We start from the raw sequence: 20,089 nt of genomic DNA on the forward strand, positions 1-20,089 counted from the left end.
GTGGTACTATCCACCAGCTGACGCCCTTTTAAGTCCACCATGAATGAATGGGCTCAAAGGAAATCAGCCCCAAGTAGTGGTTGTGACACTACTGCTATAATAAAAGATCATGTGCAAATATTCCCCTCAAACTGAACATTCATTTTTTTTGGTGCCATATGTGGGTATGTTGGAACTGTTGTGAGTTGGAGGTTAGGGATCGGATAACGTGTATGAAAACCAGTTGGTGGAAAAACACTAAGCTCTGATCTTGTGTCCACCAAAAATTTACTTTGGCATAGCTGATCCCAAACATATAGGAGGCTCGTAGATTTTCAGCCAAACATCACAGCCATTAACAATGGTCGGCCAGGCCATTTCCTGAGAACGCACAGGGTGGCAGGCACCTATGTGCACTGACTCCCCAACCCCAGTGCTAAAAATACCAGGTGGAAGTGCTGACAGGCTGTTTGCCTGACTTGAGACGTTGCCTTGTTATAGGAACTGGTGTGTTGAGAGTGTTGGCTTGGGAAGTAGTGTCAACAGAGGTTCTGGGTGCAGACGGCTGTGACACAGTGACATTGTCCAAAGTCCTTTTGGTGTGTTTTTGCCAGCCACAGGATGTCTGCCCTGGAGTCTTCAAAAGAACCCTACAATGATCAGAGTCTAATGTCTTCTGGCATCCTCTCTAGGAAGAGCTGTTAGAATATTATATATGGCCAATGGCTGGATAACAGGCACAGCATGTTGTTCATTTGTTTGGACAGGGTGCAGTCACCAACTCCGCATGTAATAGTTTTGTGCCCTCTCTCTGCGGGACATGCCATAAACTTGCAGCAGGAGCACATTCAAAGTGCTTGCGCTTTCCAGGCTCTGGTGGATTGCACAGGACATCACCAACTTGCTTGGTATAAGGCAATGAGGTGATAATAGTGAGTCACATCCACCTCTATCTTCCCGAGGTGAAATTGTGCCTCAGCCTGTCGAAAGCACAGCTCTGGTTCCACTATCCAGAAGGGCAGGAGCTTAACAGCAACAGCTGCAGTATCAATATGGTCTAAAAGCTCCTTTTGGACCCATCGGGTTCACCAATTTGCAGCCACTGAAAACAGTGAAAGCTGATGAACAGGAAATAATAACACACGGTTGCAGGTAGAAATCAGAGCTCGTTTTCTCAAATCACGTGCGTATTCTTTGAAAACATTGAACGTTGCGCGCCACGATGGAGGCTAGGCTCAGATTTTACTATTGGGCTGTCAATATCTCCTATGTTATATTTTGGTTGTATTATGATAGTAAAACGGGTGCCCCTATTTGGGTGTATTTAGAGCTGAATATCGACGCAGAAATTTTCTATTGTTTCAATACTTGGAGCGCGTCTGTCTTTCTCTATTGATAAAAAGATTGCTAATTTAGTGGTTAAACATACAATTAGGATTTAGTTTCAGTTTAGAAAACATCTTGGGCTCCAAAGGTTTCTTCTTTACAGTCCTATTTATCAAATTTTTTTTTTCAACCTTCTTTGATGGATTCTGCCTTTCAGGAATGATCCAGATTAGATATTAAACATTTTTGATTTATTTATTGATAATAATCTTGCTACATTTGAGCAACTTCCTTTTAAATTTAATTTACCAAATTCTCACTTTTTAGATTTTTTTGCAGATTAGGGACTTCCTCCATTCTCAATCTTCAAAATTTTCACCGGTTCCTGTCATGAATTTGATAGAAAACAATCTTCGACCATCTCAGAAAAGATTAATCGCTATTGTATATATGATCATTTGCTGAAATCAAGACAAGTTTGAGTGGATAAAATTAAACTAGCATGGGAGCAGGGCCTTCCTATTTCTATTTCTGACCATCTTGGAACTCTATTTTTAAGTTAGTTAATACATCATCCCTTTGTGCCCATCACTCACTGTTACAAGTATTTATGCTAACATTAGCTCTTTCCATGACAGATGTGAGAATGAGGACGGATCATTAATTCATGTTTTGGTCTTGTTCGAACCTTGTCAAGTACTGGGAAGAGGTTTACTGTACTTTATCAATAATTATTGATGCTAATCTAGCACCAGACCTTTTTAGGATGGTCGAACAGAAGGTAGTGAAATTGTCTTCATTTCTTTGCCTCTTCTTTATTGTAAGATGAGTTATTTTGATCAAGTGGATGCTGTCCCACCCACTCCGAATCAATGGTTATAGAATATCATATTTAACCTTGGAGAAAATAAGATGTTCCACAAGTGGCTGAAATTTAAACTTTCTCAATCTTTGGGGTTCTTTTTAATTATTTTCACAGCCTCCAATGGGAATTTTAATCAGGTTTCTTTAAATTTCTACTGGCAGTTTTTTTTTGCCATATAACTTAGGAATGGTTAACTGCCAAAGTGTTTGGCCTGGAAGTCAGCCTGAAGAAAACTGAGGTCCTCCATCAGCCAGCTCCCCACCATGACTACCAGCCCCCCCACATCTCCATCGGGCACACAAAACTCAAAACGGTCAACCAGTTTACCTATCTCGGCTGCACCATTTCATCAGATGCAAGGATCGACAATGAGATAGACAACAGACTCGCCAAGGCAAGTAGCGCCTTTGGAAGACTACACAAAAGAGTCTGGAAAAACAACCAACTGAAAAACCTCACAAAGATAAGCGTATACAGAGCCGTTGTCATACCCACACTCCTGTTCGGCTCCGAATCATGGGTCCTCTACCGGCATCATCTACGGCTCCTAGAACGCTTCCACCAGCGTTGTCTCCGCTCCATCCTCAACATCCATTGGAGCGCTTTCATCCCTAACGTCGAAGTACTCGAGATGGCAGAGGTCGACAGCATCGAGTCCACGCTGCTGAAGATCCAGCTGCGCTGGGTGGGTCACGTCTCCAGAATGGAGGACCATCGCCTTCCCAAGATCGTGTTATATGGCGAGCTCTCCACTGGCCACCGAGACAGAGGTGCACCAAAGAAAAGGTACAAGGACTGCCTAAAGAAATCTCTTGGTGCCTGCCACATTGACCACCGCCAGTGGGCTGATATCGCCTCAAACCGTGCATCTTGGCGCCTCACAGTTTGGCGGGCAGCAACCTCCTTTGAAGAAGACTGCAGAGCCCACCTCACTGACAAAAGGCAAAGGAGGAAAAACCCAACACCCAACCCCAACCAACCATTTTTCCCCTGCAGCCGCTGCAACCGTGTCTGCCTGTCCCGCATCGGACTTGTCAGCCACAAACGAGCCTGCAGCTGACATGGGCCTTTACCCCCTCCATAAATCTTCGTCCGCGAAGCCAAGCCAAAGAAGAGAAGGTTTGGGGTTTAAATTGGTTAATTATATTGTTTTTTCTCTTTACCTATGAATAATACCATTGCATAAGAAAAATGTATTTTTTTTATCTGACATTGTGCTTGTCTGCTCTATTACAGTTGTATTAGCTTTATGCATCATTCCATTATATAAAAATTTTAAAATATTGAAAAGAAAGAAAGTAATAGTATCCATTAAAGAAAATGAGTGGGAGAGAAATGAGGCGACCCAGGGCAGTGCACACCCACACCCTGAGGAATGGTAAACAAAGCTGCAGGTTGTACAGTGGAGAGAGGTTGTGACATGGGGAAGGAGCCAGTCCCTTGTGCTCACAGGAAAGCTGCCAAGACTGACAGAGCCCAAGAAGACACTCCCACTTGCAGTTGGTGAGACTGGAGGTCTAGCATTTTCTCTGCCAAGTTGGCCTCTTATGTTTGGATAGCAAAAATTTTGTTTTAAATGATACAACTTGGTAGAAGGCCATTCTGGCCTATGAAACCCATACTGCATGAAACCCCTGCATGATTTTTTTTGGAAGGTGGGTGGAAACTGGAGAAACCCTATGCAGACGGACTCCTTACAGACTGCAGCACATTCAAACTGACTGGCACAGTGATAATCCTGTAAAATATCCACTGCCTTTAAAATATAATAACTTGTGCACTTTGGATAAGGTTTCTGTGAAAATACTTTGACCAGCCAATAGATTTCCACGGTAATATTTTCCCCTCATTTATTCTCTCCCTGAACAGAGCTAAAAATTACAATATTTGGAGAGCTAACAGCACTTTAGCATACAGACAGTCATAACATTTCATCTCTTCAATGAGCTGAAGCTGCTCTATAGACACATGTGGGTTGCTTTGTTATTGAATAACACACCTTGGGAATGTGCTCAATAGACTTTGGATTTTCTGACATTCTACCTCAGCTTTATCTTGGGAATTATAATTACAAGACATATACACTTTTTGATTATCACACCAATTTTCCTTTTGTACATATCTTGAAAGTTTGTTCCCTCCTAACACCTGTTATTTATCCAGCTGTTTGTCCAAACTATCCTTAGCATTGCCCTGTCCCTGGAACAGTGATGAAGAGACTGCTGCACAGATAATTGGCACAATCCTTTAATTATGTGACTACCTCGAAAGAAATTCCAGGAAAAGGGCAATGAACTGATGCAAGTTGAACGTAACTGAGCTGCTGGGACTTCTTGTTATCTCAATGCAACTTCAAGTTTCAACAGTCAAGTTAATTCAGTTCTTACCTTCAAGAACTTGTACAGCAAGAAGGTAAACCAATTAGTTAGCATCTTCTCAGCAACCGACTCAGTCCTACAGAACAAAGCAATTGTTTAATTATCCTCAGTTTATGAAATTTAACAACTTGATGTAATGATGCCTCAGAGAGCCTGAGACACGCCTGGGTTGAGGATGGTTGTTCCAAGCTCAACAATGATAATTGGTATTTCATAGGACATTGGAGATTTCATGTTGGAGACATCAGTAATTTGGGGTCAGAGGGGTCTCTGACTTAGAGTCGAAGGGGTCAGCGATTTGAGATTGGGAGGTCAGTGTTTTGGAGCAAGAGAGATTAATGATTTGAGCTTTGAAGTGTTAGTGATTTGAGGCCTGGGGTCAACAACTTAAGATCAGAGGAATTAGTGACAGGGTGCGGGGGGGGGGGCGCGGTCAGTGATTTAAGATCAGACGGGTTAGCGATTTGGTGGCTGGAGTCGGCGATTTTTTAAAAAATAAAAAAGGGGGGGCCAGTGATTTAAGATCAGACGGGTTAGTGATTTGGTGGCTGGAGTCGGCGATTTTTAAAAAAATTAAAAAGGGGGGGCCAGTGATTTAAGATCAGACGGGTTAGCGATTTGGTGGCTGGAGTCGGCGATTTTTTTAAAAATAAAAAAGGGAGGGTCAGTGATTTAAGATCAGACGGGTTAGCGATTTGGTGGCTGGAGTCGGCGATTTTTAAAAAAATAAAAAAGGGGGGGTCAGTGATTTAAGATCAGACGGGTTAGCGATTTGGTGGCTGGAGTCGGCGATTTTTTAAAAAATAAAAAAGGGGGGGCCAGTGATTTAAGATCAGACGGGTTAGCGATTTGGTGGCTGGAGTCGGCGATTTTTTAAAAAATAAAAAAGGGGGGGCCAGTGATTTAAGATCAGACGGGTTAGTGATTTGGTGGCTGGAGTCGGCGATTTTTTTAAAAATATAAAGGGGTGGGGGTCAGTGATTTAAGATCAGACGGGTTAGTGATTTGGTGGCTGGAGTCGGTGATTTTTTTAAAAAATAAAAAAGGGGGGGTCAGTGATTTAAGATCAGTCGGGTTAGCGATTTGGTGGCTGGAGTCGGCGATTTTAAAAAAAATAAAAAAGGGGGAGGTCAGTGATTTAAGATCAGACGGGTTAGCGATTTGGTGGCTGGAGTCGGAGATTTTTTAAAAAATAAAAAAGGGGGGGTCAGTGATTTAAGATCAGACGGGTTAGCGATTTGGTGGCTGGAGTCGGTGATTTTTTAAAAAATAAAAAAGGGGGGGTCAGTGATTTAAGATCAGACGGGTTAGCGATTTGGTGGCTGGAGTCGGCGATTTTAAAAAAAATTAAAAAGGGGGGGTCAGTGATTTAAGATCAGACGGGTTAGCGATTTGGTGGCTGGAGTCGGTGATTTTTTAAAAAATAAAAAAGGGGGGGGGTCAGTGATTTAAGATCAGACGGGTTAGCGATTTGGTGGCTGGAGTCGGCGATTTTTAAAAAAATTAAAAAGGGGGGGTCAGTGATTTAAGATCAGACGGGTTAGCGATTTGGTGGCTGGAGTCGGCGATTTTTAAAAAAATTAAAAAGGGGGGGTCAGTGATTTAAGATCAGACGGGTTAGCGATTTGGTGTCTGGAGTCGGCGATTTTTTTAAAAATAAAAAAGGGAGGGTCAGTGATTTAAGATCAGACGGGTTAGCGATTTGGTGCCTGGAGTCGGCGATTTTTTAAAAAATAAAAAAGGGGGGGCCAGTGATTTAAGATCAGACGGGTTAGTGATTTGGTGGCTGGAGTCGGCGATTTTTTAAAAAATTAAAAGGGGGGGGTCAGTGATTTAAGATCAGACGGGTTAGTGATTTGGTGGCTGGAGTCGGTGATTTTTTAAAAAATAAAAAAGGGGGGGTCAGTGATTTAAGATCAGACGGGTTAGCGATTTGGTGGCTGGAGTCGGCGATTTTTAAAAAAATTAAAAAGGGGGGGTCAGTGATTTAAGATCAGACGGCATAGCGATTTGGTGGCTGGAGTCGGCGATTTGTTTAAAAATAAAAAAGGGAGGGTCAGTGATTTAAGATCAGACGGATTAGCGATTTGGTGGCTGGAGTCGGCGATTTTTTAAAAAATAAAAAAGGGGAGGCCAGTGATTTAAGATCAGACGGGTTAGCGATTTGGTGGCTGGAGTCGGCGATTTTTTAAAAAATAAAAAGGGGGGGGGGTCAGTGATTTAAGATCAGACGGGTTAGTGATTTGGTGGCAGGAGTCGGCGATTTTTAAAAAAATTAAAAAGGGGGGGTCAGTGATTTAAGATCAGTCGGGTTAGCGATTTGGTGGCTGGAGTCGGCGATTTTTTTAAAAATAAAAAAGGGAGGGTCAGTGATTTAAGATCAGACGGGTTAGCGATTTGGTGGCTGGAGTCGGCGATTTTTTAAAAAATAAAAAAGGGGGGGCCAGTGATTTAAGATCAAACAGGTTAGCGATTTGGTGGCTGGAGTCGGCGATTTTTAAAAAAATTAAAAAGGGGGGGTCAGTGATTTAAGATCAGACGGGTTAGCGATTTGGTGGCTGGAGTCGGCGATTTTTAAAAAAATAAAAAAGGGGGGGTCAGTGATTTAAGATCAGACGGGTTAGCGATTTGGTGGCTGGAGTCGGCGATTTTTTTAAAAATAAAAAAGGGAGGGTCAGTGATTTAAGATCAGACGGGTTAGCGATTTGGTGGCTGGAGTCGGCGATTTTTTAAAAAATAAAAAAGGGGGGGCCAGTGATTTAAGATCAGACGGGTTAGTGATTTGGTGGCTGGAGTCGGCGATTTTTTAAAAAATAAAAAGGGGGGGGGGTCAGTGATTTAAGATCAGACGGGTTAGTGATTTGGTGGCTGGAGTCGGTGATTTTTTAAAAAATAAAAAAGGGGGGGTCAGTGATTTAAGATCAGACGGGTTAGCGATTTGGTGGCTGGAGTCGGCGATTTTAAAAAAAATAAAAAAGGGGGAGGTCAGTGATTTAAGATCAGACGGGTTAGCGATTTGGTGGCTGGAGTCGGCGATTTTTTAAAAAATAAAAAAGTGGGGGTCAGTGATTTAAGATCAGACGGGTTAGCGATTTGGTGGCTGGAGTCGGCGATTTTTTAAAAAATAAAAAAGGGGGGGGTCAGTGATTTAAGATCAGACGGGTTAGTGATTTGGTGGCTGGAGTCGGTGATTTTTTAAAAAATAAAAAAGGGGGGGTCAGTGATTTAAGATCAGACGGGTTAGCGATTTGGTGGCTGGAGTCGGCGATTTTTAAAAAAATTAAAAAGGGGGGGTCAGTGATTTAAGATCAGACGGGTTAGCGATTTGGTGGCTGGAGTCAGCGATTTTTTAAAAAATAAAAAAGGGGGGGTCAGTGATTTAAGATCAGACGGGTTAGTGATTTGGTGGCTGGAGTCGGTGATTTTTTAAAAAATAAAAAAGGGGGGGTCAGTGATTTAAGATCAGACGGGTTAGCGATTTGGTGGCTGGAGTCGGCGATTTTTAAAAAAATTAAAAAGGGGGGGTCAGTGATTTAAGATCAGACGGGTTAGCGATTTGGTGGCTGGAGTCGGCGATTTTTTTAAAAATAAAAAAGGGAGGGTCAGTGATTTAAGATCAGATGGGTTAGCGATTTGGTGGCTGGAGTCGGCGATTTATTAAAAAATAAAAAAGGGGGGGCCAGTGATTTAAGATCAGACGGGTTAGCGATTTGGTGGCTGGAGTCGGCGATTTTTTTAAAAAATGAAAAAGGGGGGGGTCAGTGATTTAAGATCAGACGGGTTAGTGATTTGGTGGCTGGAGTCGGTGATTTTTTAAAAAATAAAAAAGGGGTGGTCAGTGATTTAAGATCAGACGGGTTAGCGATTTGGTGGCTGGAGTCGGCGATTTTTAAAAAAATTAAAAAGGGGGGGTCAGTGATTTAAGATCAGACGGGTTAGCGATTTGGTGGCTGGAGTCGGCGATTTTTAAAAAAATAAAAAAGGGGGGGTCAGTGATTTAAGATCAGACGGGTTAGCGATTTGGTGGCTGGAGTCGGCGATTTTTTAAAAAATAAAAAAGGGGGGGGGTCAGTGATTTAAGATCAGACGGGTTAGTGATTTGGTGGCTGGAGTCGGTGATTTTTTAAAAAATAAAAAAGGGGGGGTCAGTGATTTAAGATCAGACGGGTTAGCGATTTGGTGGCTGGAGTCGGCGATTTTTAAAAAAATAAAAAAGGGGGGGTCAGTGATTTAAGATCAGACGGGTTAGCGATTTGGTGGCTGGAGTCGGCGATTTTTTAAAAAATAAAAAAGGGGGGGTCAGTGATTTAAGATCAGACGGGTTAGCGATTTGGTGGCTGGAGTCGGCGATTTTAAAAAAAAAAATTATTTTAAGGACAGTGGTTGGGGTGGATCAGTGATTTAGGGTCTGGGTCCAGTAGGCTCCCCAATCTATGGGAATGGAAGAAAGAGAAGGAAAGGGGAAAATGAGACTGGTGGAGGAGAAGACAGGGATGAAGATTTCATTTTCACATGCACAGAAACCTACTCTAAGGGCAAGGTATAGATGACATAAGGATGGCGATCAGTGGTGAGCGGGGTGCTTCAGGGGTCGATGCTGGGCCCGCAACTGTTCACTATATACTTAAATGAGCTGGAAGAGGGTCAGAGTTTAGCTTATCTAAGTTTGTTGATGGCACTACATTGAATGGGAAAAGCAAATTATACAGAGCTTGTGGTGAGATATAAATAGGTTAAGTGAGTGGGAAAGGGTCTGGCAGATAGAGTTCAGTATTGAAAAATGTGAGGTTATTCACTTTGGAAAGAAAATTGAAAGATCAGATGAATATTTAAATGGGAAGCAATTGCAACATGCTGCTGCGAAGAATGACTTGGGAGTGTTTGTGCATGAATTGCAAAAGGATGGTTTGCAGGTGCAGCAGGCAGTCATGAAGGAAAATGGAATGTTGGCCTTCACGGCTAGAGGGATTGAATTTAGGAGCAGGGAGGATATCCTGAAACTGCACAAAGTACTGGTGAGGTTGAAGCTGGAGTACTGCATACATTTCTAGTCTCCTGACGAGAAGGGTGTATTGGCTCCAGAGGCAGTGCAGAGGAGGCTCACCAGGTTGAGCCCAGAGATGCGGAGGTTAGCCTATGAGGAGAGACTGGGTTATCTGATGCGGCACTCAATGGTATTTAGAAGTATGGGAGGGGATCTTGTAGAAATGTATAAAATTATGAAAGGCATAAATAAGATCGAGGCAGGTAACTTGATTCCATTGGTGGAGGAGACTAGAACTAAGAGACAATACCTCCAGATTTAGGATGGAGAGGAGGAGGAACACGAGTCAACTTTCAAGTCAATTTTATTATTCATACCATGCTTGCTCAGTAGGACGCGAGAGGACCACTGTGCTTATTTACATCGATATAAGTTAAGAAAGCAGTTAATACCTTAACATTTTAAGGTATTAATACAAATACACTGAAAGCCCACAGCGCACTATGCACATCTGTACTGGGAGTTCAGGAGCCTAATGGCTAAGAGGAAAAAGGTGGTTTCCCACTCTGGAACCTCCTGCCAGATGGCAGAAGGGAGAACAGTTTACATGCGGGATGTGTGGAGTCTTTCGCAATGTTTATTGCTTTCCGCCTGCATCGAGTGCTTTAGATGTCCTTCATGCTAGGAAGAAGTTTCCTAATGATCTTTTCTGCTGACTTCAGTATCCTCTGCAGAGTCTTGCTGTCTAAAGTGGTACAGCTTCCAAACTAGGTGGTGATACAGTCACATAGGATGCTCTCAATACATCCTCTGTAGAATGTAGTGAGGATGGAGGGTGGGAGATGGACTTTCCTCAGCCCTCTCAGGAAGTTGAGATGCTGCTGGGCTTTTTTGGCTATGGAGTTGGTGTTAAAGGAGGAGGTGAGGTTCTCCATCAGTTGCACACCGAGGAACTTGATACTCTTGATGACCTCAACAGTAAACCCGTCATTGGTCAGGGAGCATGATTTCCCCAGGCCCTCCTGAAGGTGACAACCATCTTTTGTTTTTTTTAATCATTCAGATACAGGTTGTTTTGCACTAGTTCGTTAGTGTCTGCACTTTGTCTCTGTATGATGCCTCCTCGTTACAGATGATGCTCACCACTGTGATGTCACCAAACTTGATGTGGTTTGAGCTGTGTTTGGCTGCAGGGTCATGAGTCAGCAAAGTGAATAGCAGTGGACTAAGTACACAGCCCTAAGGGGCCCCTGTGCTCAGTGTGATAGTTTTGGAGGTGCTGCTTTTACCAGTGGCTGGTGAATCTGTGGAATTCACCCCCCTCTCCAATTGAAGCACTGGAGGGGACCTCAGTAAATATTTTTAAGAGAAGGTTGGATAGATTTTTGCACAATTGGGGAATTGAGATGGTGGGGGGTGGGGGTGGGGGGGTTGAGGATAGGCATGTGGAGATAAGCCTATCATCAGATCAGCCTTTGAATGCCTACTTCAGCCTACTTCTGCTTCTGCTTCTATTTCTTGTGTTGTTCTTATGCAAACTTTCTGACCTATGGTTACCATGGCAGACTTACTGCAGTAAACAATCCAGGTCACTTCTCAGGACAGGATTGTCATATTGAGCCAGAGAGCATAGTTCTGAAGAGAGGTGGAGAAAGAGGGGTTGGGAAAAAGATGGGATAAATAAATGGAGAGAAGGAAGGGAGACTGTAAAGAATGGGGGAAGATCAGGGGAGAGAGAGGGAATAGGAGTGAGGGAGGGATTGAGAGGACTAAAAAGACCTGGTGATTGAGGGACAGAGGGAAGAGTAAGCAGGGTTTAAAAACAAGGATGAAAATGTGACATCCTTGACTATAACTAAACACTGAAGGCCAATAAAAAAAACAGGTGAATAAGACTCTTCAGAGAAACTTATCTGGGTTGCCAAGTTAATAGAAAGAAACACTCAGATTGGGGAATCTGCAGTAACCTTTCACCTGACAACACTGCTGGTGCCCTGACAGGTTGTGTTCAGACACTTGTTTCGAGGGCACAGTGGTAAGGTGGTTACATCTCAATCTTGCAGAGAAAAGAGGTGACGCAGGTTCCAGCCCTCTTTGCACTTGACTCGTGATTTGTGAATGCTTTATTTGCAGACTGCAGAGTTAGGACAGCAAGAAGGTAGCCCAGCCTCACATGCCTTTTGCACTGACATTTCCTTTCCAAGATGTTCGTTGTACTTGCCGCAACCTCTCCCCTCTTAGGCTCTGGAGAGCTCACTTCAGTTTCTGAATGCTCACACTCGTTGCAAATGAGGCATCCTGGGATTGCACACTAATGAGCCCCAGAGTGAATCAACCCTTCACATCTTCCTGCAAAGGCACAGAGCGACTGAAGGCAACAGCAAATGAAAGCAGTTTTAATGCAGCGAGCAGCAGCCCCTGGCCAATACTACACATATCCAGAGAATGGAACAACCCACATCCTGTCAGACAGGAATGTTTCATTTATTATTTTATGACTGGGAGCATCTTGCATCTTCAGTTCTTCATGCATTGATTAAATGAGTTTTTCAAGAATTTAGGAGGGAGTAGGAGTCTGATTACTCCCTGTTGTGTCTCCATCCTGGTCAGACTGAATGATTTGTCCATTACTGGCAACACCCACATTCACTGCCCACTTCTGAGACAGGATGGGCAAGCGACTGTGCAAAAGTAATCCCATTAAAAGCCATCTAGTTCACTAATATCCTTACTCAATCTGGGCTATATCTGCCTTGCTGTTGATTCTTAATTGCACCCTCTTCAGGGGTAACTAAAAATAGATAATGAACAGCTTTTATGGATGATAACTGCTGGTATTATAGGCAAAATCAATATATTGTTTACCTCTAATGTCGCACGCTAGAAGATAGCATATGGGTGGGGGTGAAGTTTAAAGGAGATGTGTGGGGCAACTTTTTTTTTTACCCAGAGTGGTGGGTGCCTGGAACAGGCTGACGGGGGTAGTGGTGGAAGCAGATATGATAGCAGTGTTTAAGGGGCTTCTAGATAGATACATGAATATGGAGAGGAGGAGATAGGGTTGGAAGTGAAGAGGTGGAGGAGTCAGAGGGTGGGGATTGAAGGGGGTGGGGTGTTGGAGAGGTGAGGGCAGGGGTTGGAGCGAGGTGAAAATGTGGTGAATGGGTGGGAGTTGGAGAGAAGGTTGTGGGTTGCTCACCTCCTCAGCAGCAGTTTGGGATGGTTCTTGCTCTCCAGGTTCTTCTCTATCAGGTCAGAAAGGAGCTGCTTGAGGACACCAGTAGCATATTCCATCTCTCCCTGGAGGGCTGTCATGATCAGAGAGGCCACATTTCCTCGGTCCCGCATGGAGAAGCTGCGCTGAGCCTCCAGGGTGCGAATGAAAGTCAGCAGGAAGACTTTCTTGTTGAGCAGTTGTCCGAAGAGTGTCAAGGCCTTCTCCACATTCACTGTCACCTTGGAATCCAAAAGTAGAGGAAATGCTGTGGTGAAGTTGCAAGCATCGAAGTAACAGCCTTTTTCAGTTACTAAAAATCCTGAGATAGAGGAACTTCAAGGGAGGTTGAGGGTTAATAAAGGGACCACTTTTTCTTGGTGTAACATTCTCTCAAGTATAAATAAAAAGGCTCTGAAGCTTTCATGAGCAAATGTTCTCATTCCACAGATGACTTACTGAGTGTTTCCAGCATTTTTACTTGTTTCAGATTTCTGGTATCTGCAGTATTTTGATGGTCATTCACTGTTTCTGAAGCATCATCCACTGCATTTTCTACTTTCAGTTTTACAGATGGAAAACGTGTCTGGAAGATGTGGCAGTAACAAGATGAGGAATGGCTAAGATGTACCCAGATTGGTTAAAGAATGAAAGTGCAGAGGATCCACTAACTACAGTGTGGAAGGTTGATTAAGGCCACTCTTCAGATGTTTAAAGAAAGTTGGGTGATGGTCTTCTTTGAAGTCATTTGTAATATAACAGTCTACAAAGGATGCTGGGATAGCATCCTTCAACAAATCTGAGAACAGATTTTTATAGATGATAGGGAATCAAGAGAGGAGGGGTGAATACAAGAAAGTTGTGGTGAGATAAGAGATCACCCATGATCTCATTCAATGGATGAGGAGGCACAAAGGACCAAAGCCTCTTCTCCACTTGCTTTTATTTTAAAGCTCTTAAAACAGGGCAACATGGTTGGCATAGCAGTTAGCGCAATGCCTTTATAGCACCAGCGCAATGCCTTTATAGCACCAGCGCAATGGGGACTGGGGTTTGAATCCTGCACTGTGTAAGGAGTTTGTACATTCTCCATGTCTGTGTTGGTTTTCCCCAGGAGATTGTTTCCTCTCACTGTTTGAAACTTACCGGGGGGGGGTGTAGGTTAATTGGGTGGTACAGACTCTGGGCCGAAATGGCCTGTTAACATGCTGTAGGTTATTAAAAAAAAATTATGGGCAATGCAAAGGCATCTGGTTTTCATTGTGGCCTTTCCCCCTGCAGCTCCCAAAACAGGCCTTGTAGATATTGCAAACTTGCTCAAGAGTTGACAACAGTGCCTCCTCTATCTGAGCTGGAAGCTTGGCAATTCCATCATCTAAGGTATCCTTTTACTAAGGTTTGGACTAAATGCGTTGTGCCTCGTAACCACAATTTGGCCAGAGTCCTGGAGTCACGCAGCATGAAGCAGGTCTTTTAGTCCATCTTGTCTGTGCCAACTAAATTGACATTCTGGCTCAGTCCCATTTGCCTGCATTTGGCCCAAATCCTTCCAAACTCATCTGTAAATCTACCCAAATGTCTTTTGAATCTATACCCTCTGCCACATTTCTTCTGGCAGCTTATTCCAGACACAGTCCACCCTCTTAAAAGGTTGCCCCTCAAGTCCCTGTTAATTCTCTCTCTCTCTCAGCCTAAACCAATGGCCTCCAGTCTTATTGTCTATCCTGGGAAACAGACTGAACATTCACTATGTTCACATTGCTCATGATTTTGGAAGCCTCTGTATGATCATCCCTCAGCCTCCTTTGCTCCAGGGAATAAAGACCCAGCACGTCCAACCTCTCCCTATAACTCAAGCCCCCCTCCCCCCCCCCCCCCCCGACCCAGCAACATTCAAGTGAATCTCCTCTACATGCCTTCCAGTTTATCAATACCCTCCCGAGAGACAGGTGTCCAGAACTACACATTGTACACCTGGTGTGGTCTCACTTAACTAACCAACTGAATCACAAGGTGCCACCTTTTGTACTCCATACTCTGCCCAATGAAAGCAAGAGTCCCAAGCACCTTCTTCACTAATTCCATCACCTGGGTTGTCACTTTCAAGGAAATGTACACATGTCACCCAAGGTGTCTTTGGTCAAGTTACTGAAGTATACTTCCAGATGAGCAGTTCCCCTAGTCCCTGTGTGCTGTCTACATTAAACTCTGTTCAGTCAAGTTAGGAAATGTCTCATCGTACAGAAAAGGAAATAAAAGTAAACAAAGCAGGCATTGTAAATCTGACGGAAAATGGAAAATACCAGGAGTACTCAACAGGTCTGACTGTCCATGGAGAGAGAAAATACCTGACAGCGAGTCAGAGGAAAGTGCAACCCACAGCAACCATCCTGCACCCAATCCTACTGTCCTCCTCCCAGATTCTACCCCTTAACCACACCCTGGGGGGGGGGGGGGGGAATTTACAGTGTGGCCAGATAACAGTCTGTCCTTGTGATTTAGGAGGAAGCTTTGGGGGGGGGGGGCAGAGAGAGAGAGAAAGGAGAATGTGGAAATGCTGGACCAACAGTATCAGAGATTGGGATTGAACTCCACGTCACTGGAACTGCTCTGCCCTTTTTCTGTTCAGAATTGTTAGCTCCAATTTTCTCTCTCTCCAGATGCTGCCGAACCAACCAAGTGTTTCCAGGATCCTCTACCTTAGATTGTGAGGAGGCAATTTGACTGTTTGGAGTGTGTGTCGATGATGAGCTTAATAGTTATGACACAGTTCCTCCTACCAGTGAAGTAGGGGAGGCATTAAATGATCTACTGTTCATCAAACCAAGTCAGTTTTCAGTCTTAAAAAAAAGATAGGGAACATTCAGAGCAACATTTACCAGTAAACATAGGCTCATTGTTCCATAATAGAGAATGAGTATAAGCACATTTTAGACACAAAATCTATCAATTTCAATCAAAATAGGTGTAGAAGGCTATTCAGCTCTTCAAGCCTGCACCACCATTCAATACAATCACGGTTGATCGTATGACCTTAGTACCCTACTCCTGCTTTCTCTCCGTACCCTTTGATCTCTTTGGCCATAAAAGCCACGTCTGACTCCCTTTTGAATGCATGTCAAATGAACCTGCCTCAACAACTTTCTGTTGCAGGGAGTTCCACAAGGTCAACTCTCTCAGGGAAGAAGTTTCGAAAGAGCTGGTCCCTTCTTCTTGGATGGTGACCCTTTTTGGTCCTGAGTCGGTAACTCCTTGTTCTGGACTTCCTGCATCAAACTTGTCTAGTTTACTGCAGTGTCATGGGGCACTCAGTCATCTCTTTCTAAATGGCTCCTAAACTTGTGATGCTTGCTAAGAGTCAGCCATGTTGATACAAAAAAACTGAGAGGGGTGCCTTGCGATCTCTGGGCTCAGGATAGGATACTAGGAGCTACATTTCTGACAGTCAGGAGAGGAATGGACTTGTACCTCCATCTCCTTCAGTACTGGGTGATCCTCGATTCCAGGGAACAGAACCCTCATGGCGTATGTCCGGTAGTCAAGAAATGGAATCCCAGCACCATCCAGATCACTGGTGAGCTCATGGATATCGGTCTGCAGCTCAGCAAATGCTGAAAAAGAGAGGGACAATATGAAAATCATACAAAACAATCCAATTGGCGACCATTCAGGCCATCTATCCTGTCAATTTCAGCTCCAGAACATACCTTTGCCTCAAGACAGAATTTTTGTAATAGCTTTATTTCATCACTTTGTGAAAGTCACATTTCTGCCATCCTCATTTAGTTAGAGGCAGATCAGAACAACTCGCTGTGTAAAAGTAAAATCCATTATCAGTCCAGGAATAAACCTCTCCACTGATCTGACCTGGGAGAAGAATGTTGATGTATTGATCAAGAAAATGAACCAACACCTCTACTTTCTTTGTCTCTCAACAACCTCTGCAGGTGCACCCTCGATACATCGCAGCGTGGGACGGGAACTACTCAGCTCAAGATCAGAAGAAGCTATAGAAGGTGGTGAATGCAGTTCAGAACATTGCACAAACATCCCTCTCCTCAATGGACTCTATCTACAGTATATCTCCCATTGTCTAGGAAAGGCAGCCACCATACTGAAGCCATCACACCCCAAACAGACACACTCCTCCCATTGCGGAGAAGGTTTAAGAGTGTGAAAACAAGCTTAGAGTTTCTTCCCTGCAGCCAAGAGCCTCCTAAATGAACCCTACAACAATGCTGAAATGCTGCCTCTCTTGGTCATAATTGACCTTTCTTTTCATTGTATATCTCTTTACATGGTTGCGTGAATGTTAGAACTAACCTGTTTGACTGTTAGTAGAGGACAAATAAACAAAGTTGGTTCTTTTGCAGTGACTGTAAATTTGTGTGCTCCGATCAATGACTTTGCTGGCAGTGGGGTTTCGCCATTAAATACTCTCCAGTAATCTCATCCACCATCTCTCAATCATGAAGCAACAAGATTGCTCATCTCTGCCTTAACAATTCAATGGTCTGAACCCCTACTTATTCTGCCTCTACATAACTCGAGTACTGCGGCCCAGCATCTGTCCTATTTCACCGAGGAGTAATGCACATTTTCTGCAAAGGCAACAAAAAAAATTATGCAGGGTTTAATTAAATGTTTCCTTTTATAGATGTACTATTGCATCGTGATGTGTGGTACCCAATATTGAATGCAATACTTCAGTGACGGGTAAAGATTTAACAATGCTTCTTGGGTTCGTGGTACAAAGCAAGTCAAAATACGAGACAAAACTTTAATAACAGCCAATTTTCTTTACCTGTTGTGATAGGTTCAATTTATTGTCAAACAGGGGAGCAGATCCCTTTATTTTCCTTGCCATTGGATACCTGCAGCTCAGTCCCACTCCCTATCTGAGCATCACTGCTAAGTCACGAAACGTCAATTTGAAGGAATGCTGCATAAACCCAGACACCCATTTATTCCTTTTGAAATTTCGAGGCATGGACCCCATGTTGAATACACGTCAAAGCTTCAGAAGAAGAGCTGCCCAGAACATATAGTTATGAACACCGGTTGCTCACTAGCAAGGGGATGGATAGCACCGCTCAACACTTGAAATGCTACCTGCAATTTTAATTAGATGCTGCAGATTTGAAACAATAGAAGTTCCAATTTGCCCAGAAACTATTCAAAACAGGAGGATTATTTAGTGGGAAAGGTAGGGGAATGATAGAAGCTAGAATTTATCAGGAGAAAAGAAACAAAGTGAAAGGGTAGGTTGTAACAACAGGGGGAAGTGACACTGGTCACATATTCATCTTTGGACAGAGGTACAGAAGCCTGAAGACCAGCTCCTCTAAGTTCAAGAACTGTTTCCTTCCAACAGCTACCAAGCTCTCGAACTTCCACTTGTTACAGTAATCAGGGACTGCTCCAACACCACAAGGACTATCTGCATTATTTCTTTATTTTTGTACTAGGATAAGTGCGAATATTTATTATCTATCCATCTTTTGTATGTACTGTCACTTTTTACTGTTGTCTTTTTTTCCTTAAGTATCTCTTCAGCTGCAGTAGGGAAGTATTTCGGAGCATATGTCCAATGTAATATACTTGTTGTAATCCATTCTATAGGATTGCTACTGTTAAAAGTGCTGCATCAATGTAACCAAGTGTTTCCCTGACATAGGAGCAGAAACAGGCCATTAGGCTCATTAAGTCTGTTCCATGAGCTGATCCATTTTCCCACCTAGTTTCACTCCTCTACCTTCTCCCCATAATCTTTGATACCCTGATTATTCAGATACCTGTCAATCTCTGCCTTAAATAAACCCAACGACATGGCCACCTGTGGTAGCCAATCCAGAGGTTCACTACTCTGGCAGAACAAACCTCTTCCACATCTGTTTTAAATGTGCATCCTCCAATCCTGAAGTTGTACTCCCTTGTACAAGACTCCCTGACCATGGGAAACCACTTTATCTACTCTGTACAGGTCTTTCAACATTTGAAATCCTTCTATGAAGTCCCAGGAGTTCATTCTTCTGAACTCCAAGGAGTATAGTCCAAGAGCCGCCAAACATTCCTCATAAGTTAATACCCACATTCCAGAAATCATTCTGTGAATCTTCTCTGAACCTTCTCCAATAGCAGCAAGTCCTTTCTTAAAAATAAGGAGCCCAAAACTGAACCCCATACTCCAAGTGAGGCCTCATAAAAAAAAAAACACCTCAACATGCTTTTATATCCTATTCAACTAGATATGAATGCCAACATTGCATTTGCCTTTTTCACCACCAACTCAACCTGGAAGTTAACCTTTAGGTTTAGGGTGTCCTGCATGAGGACTCCCAAGAACCTATGCACCTTTGAATTTTCTCTCATTCCCCTTTTATTCCTTCCACCAAAGTTCAGGACCATACATTTTTCAACATTGTATTTCATTTTGACACTTCTTTGCCCATTCTCCTCATCTATCCAAGTCTCTCTACAGCCTCCCTGTTTCCTCTTCACTCACTGCCCCTCCCCCATCTTTGTATCATCTCCAAACAGCTACAACACCATTTATTCTGCAATCCAAATCATTAACATACAGTGTAAAAATAAGTAGTCCCAACACCGATCTCTTCAGAACATCACTGGTAATCAGTAGTCAACCAGAATAGGGTCCCTTTATTCCCACTCTGTTTCCTGCTGATCATTCAATGCTCTAACCATGCTCGTATCTTTTCTGTAATTCCTTGGGCCTTTATTTTGTGAAGCAGCCTCGTGTGCAGCACCTTGTCAAAGGCCCTTTAAAAATCCAAATATACAACATCCACTGCATCTCCTTTGTCCAACCTGCTTGTGATTTCCTCAAAAAATTGCAATAGGTTTGTCAAGCAAGATTTTCCCTTGAGAAACCATGCCGACTTTGGCCTATCTTGTCATGAACCTCTAGTTGCTCCAACAGCTTCCCATCCACCGATGTTAGGATAACAGGTCCATCATTCGCTGCCTCCCCCCCCCTTCCCTTTTTAAATTGTTGAGTGACCTTTGCAATTTTATAGTCCTCCAGAACCATGCCAGAACTTACGGATTCTTGGAAGATCATTACCAAAGCCTCCACAATCTCTATAGCTACCTCTTTCAGAACCAGGGTTGCCAGATTTGACTCCTTTGGCACCAAATGAAGAGATATTTAGCACTTTCTTGAATTGGTTGGCAGCAGGTAGTGCAGACTGACAGGTTTTAGAAGATTTTAAGGTTAATTTTGGTTCTGTTGGCACTTTTTACAACTTTTTTAAATTTAACTTTTTTTAAACTGATATCAAATCTGGCAACCCTATTCAGACCCAAGGGTGCACTTCATCTGG

At 43.3% G+C, this 20,089-nt stretch overlaps 1 protein-coding gene and 1 long non-coding RNA gene across 8 annotated transcripts in view; one reads left to right on the forward strand and one right to left on the reverse strand.

The window, feature by feature from the left end:
• LOC138763359 (plexin-A1-like) overlaps nucleotides 1–20,089 on the reverse strand; it is a 339,669-nt gene that overhangs the window by 39,445 nt on the left and 280,135 nt on the right. For all 5 annotated transcript variants that reach the window (XM_069937350.1, XM_069937352.1, XM_069937351.1 and 2 more), the window contains 3 exons: nucleotides 16,215–16,357; nucleotides 12,732–12,988; nucleotides 4,558–4,624 (listed from right to left, as the gene is read on the reverse strand). In XM_069937350.1, the coding sequence (XP_069793451.1) occupies nucleotides 4,558–4,624; nucleotides 12,732–12,988; nucleotides 16,215–16,357 (467 nt within the window). The remainder of the gene's footprint in view (nucleotides 1–4,557; nucleotides 4,625–12,731; nucleotides 12,989–16,214; nucleotides 16,358–20,089) is intronic.
• On the forward strand, nucleotides 10,747–15,506 carry LOC138763361 (uncharacterized). Of its 3 annotated transcripts, none has more exons than XR_011357508.1 (3): nucleotides 10,747–10,904; nucleotides 13,312–13,466; nucleotides 15,407–15,506. It is a non-coding gene; the product is annotated as an uncharacterized lncRNA (long non-coding RNA). The 3 variants fall into 3 exon arrangements; XR_011357509.1 differs by having other exon boundaries at nucleotides 13,312–13,431; XR_011357510.1 differs by lacking the exon at nucleotides 15,407–15,506 and adding an exon at nucleotides 14,028–14,120 and having other exon boundaries at nucleotides 13,312–13,431.

The sequence above is a fragment of the Narcine bancroftii genome, chromosome 5 (genome assembly GCF_036971445.1).
Source record: "Narcine bancroftii isolate sNarBan1 chromosome 5, sNarBan1.hap1, whole genome shotgun sequence".
Lineage (NCBI taxonomy): Eukaryota > Metazoa > Chordata > Chondrichthyes > Torpediniformes > Narcinidae > Narcine > Narcine bancroftii.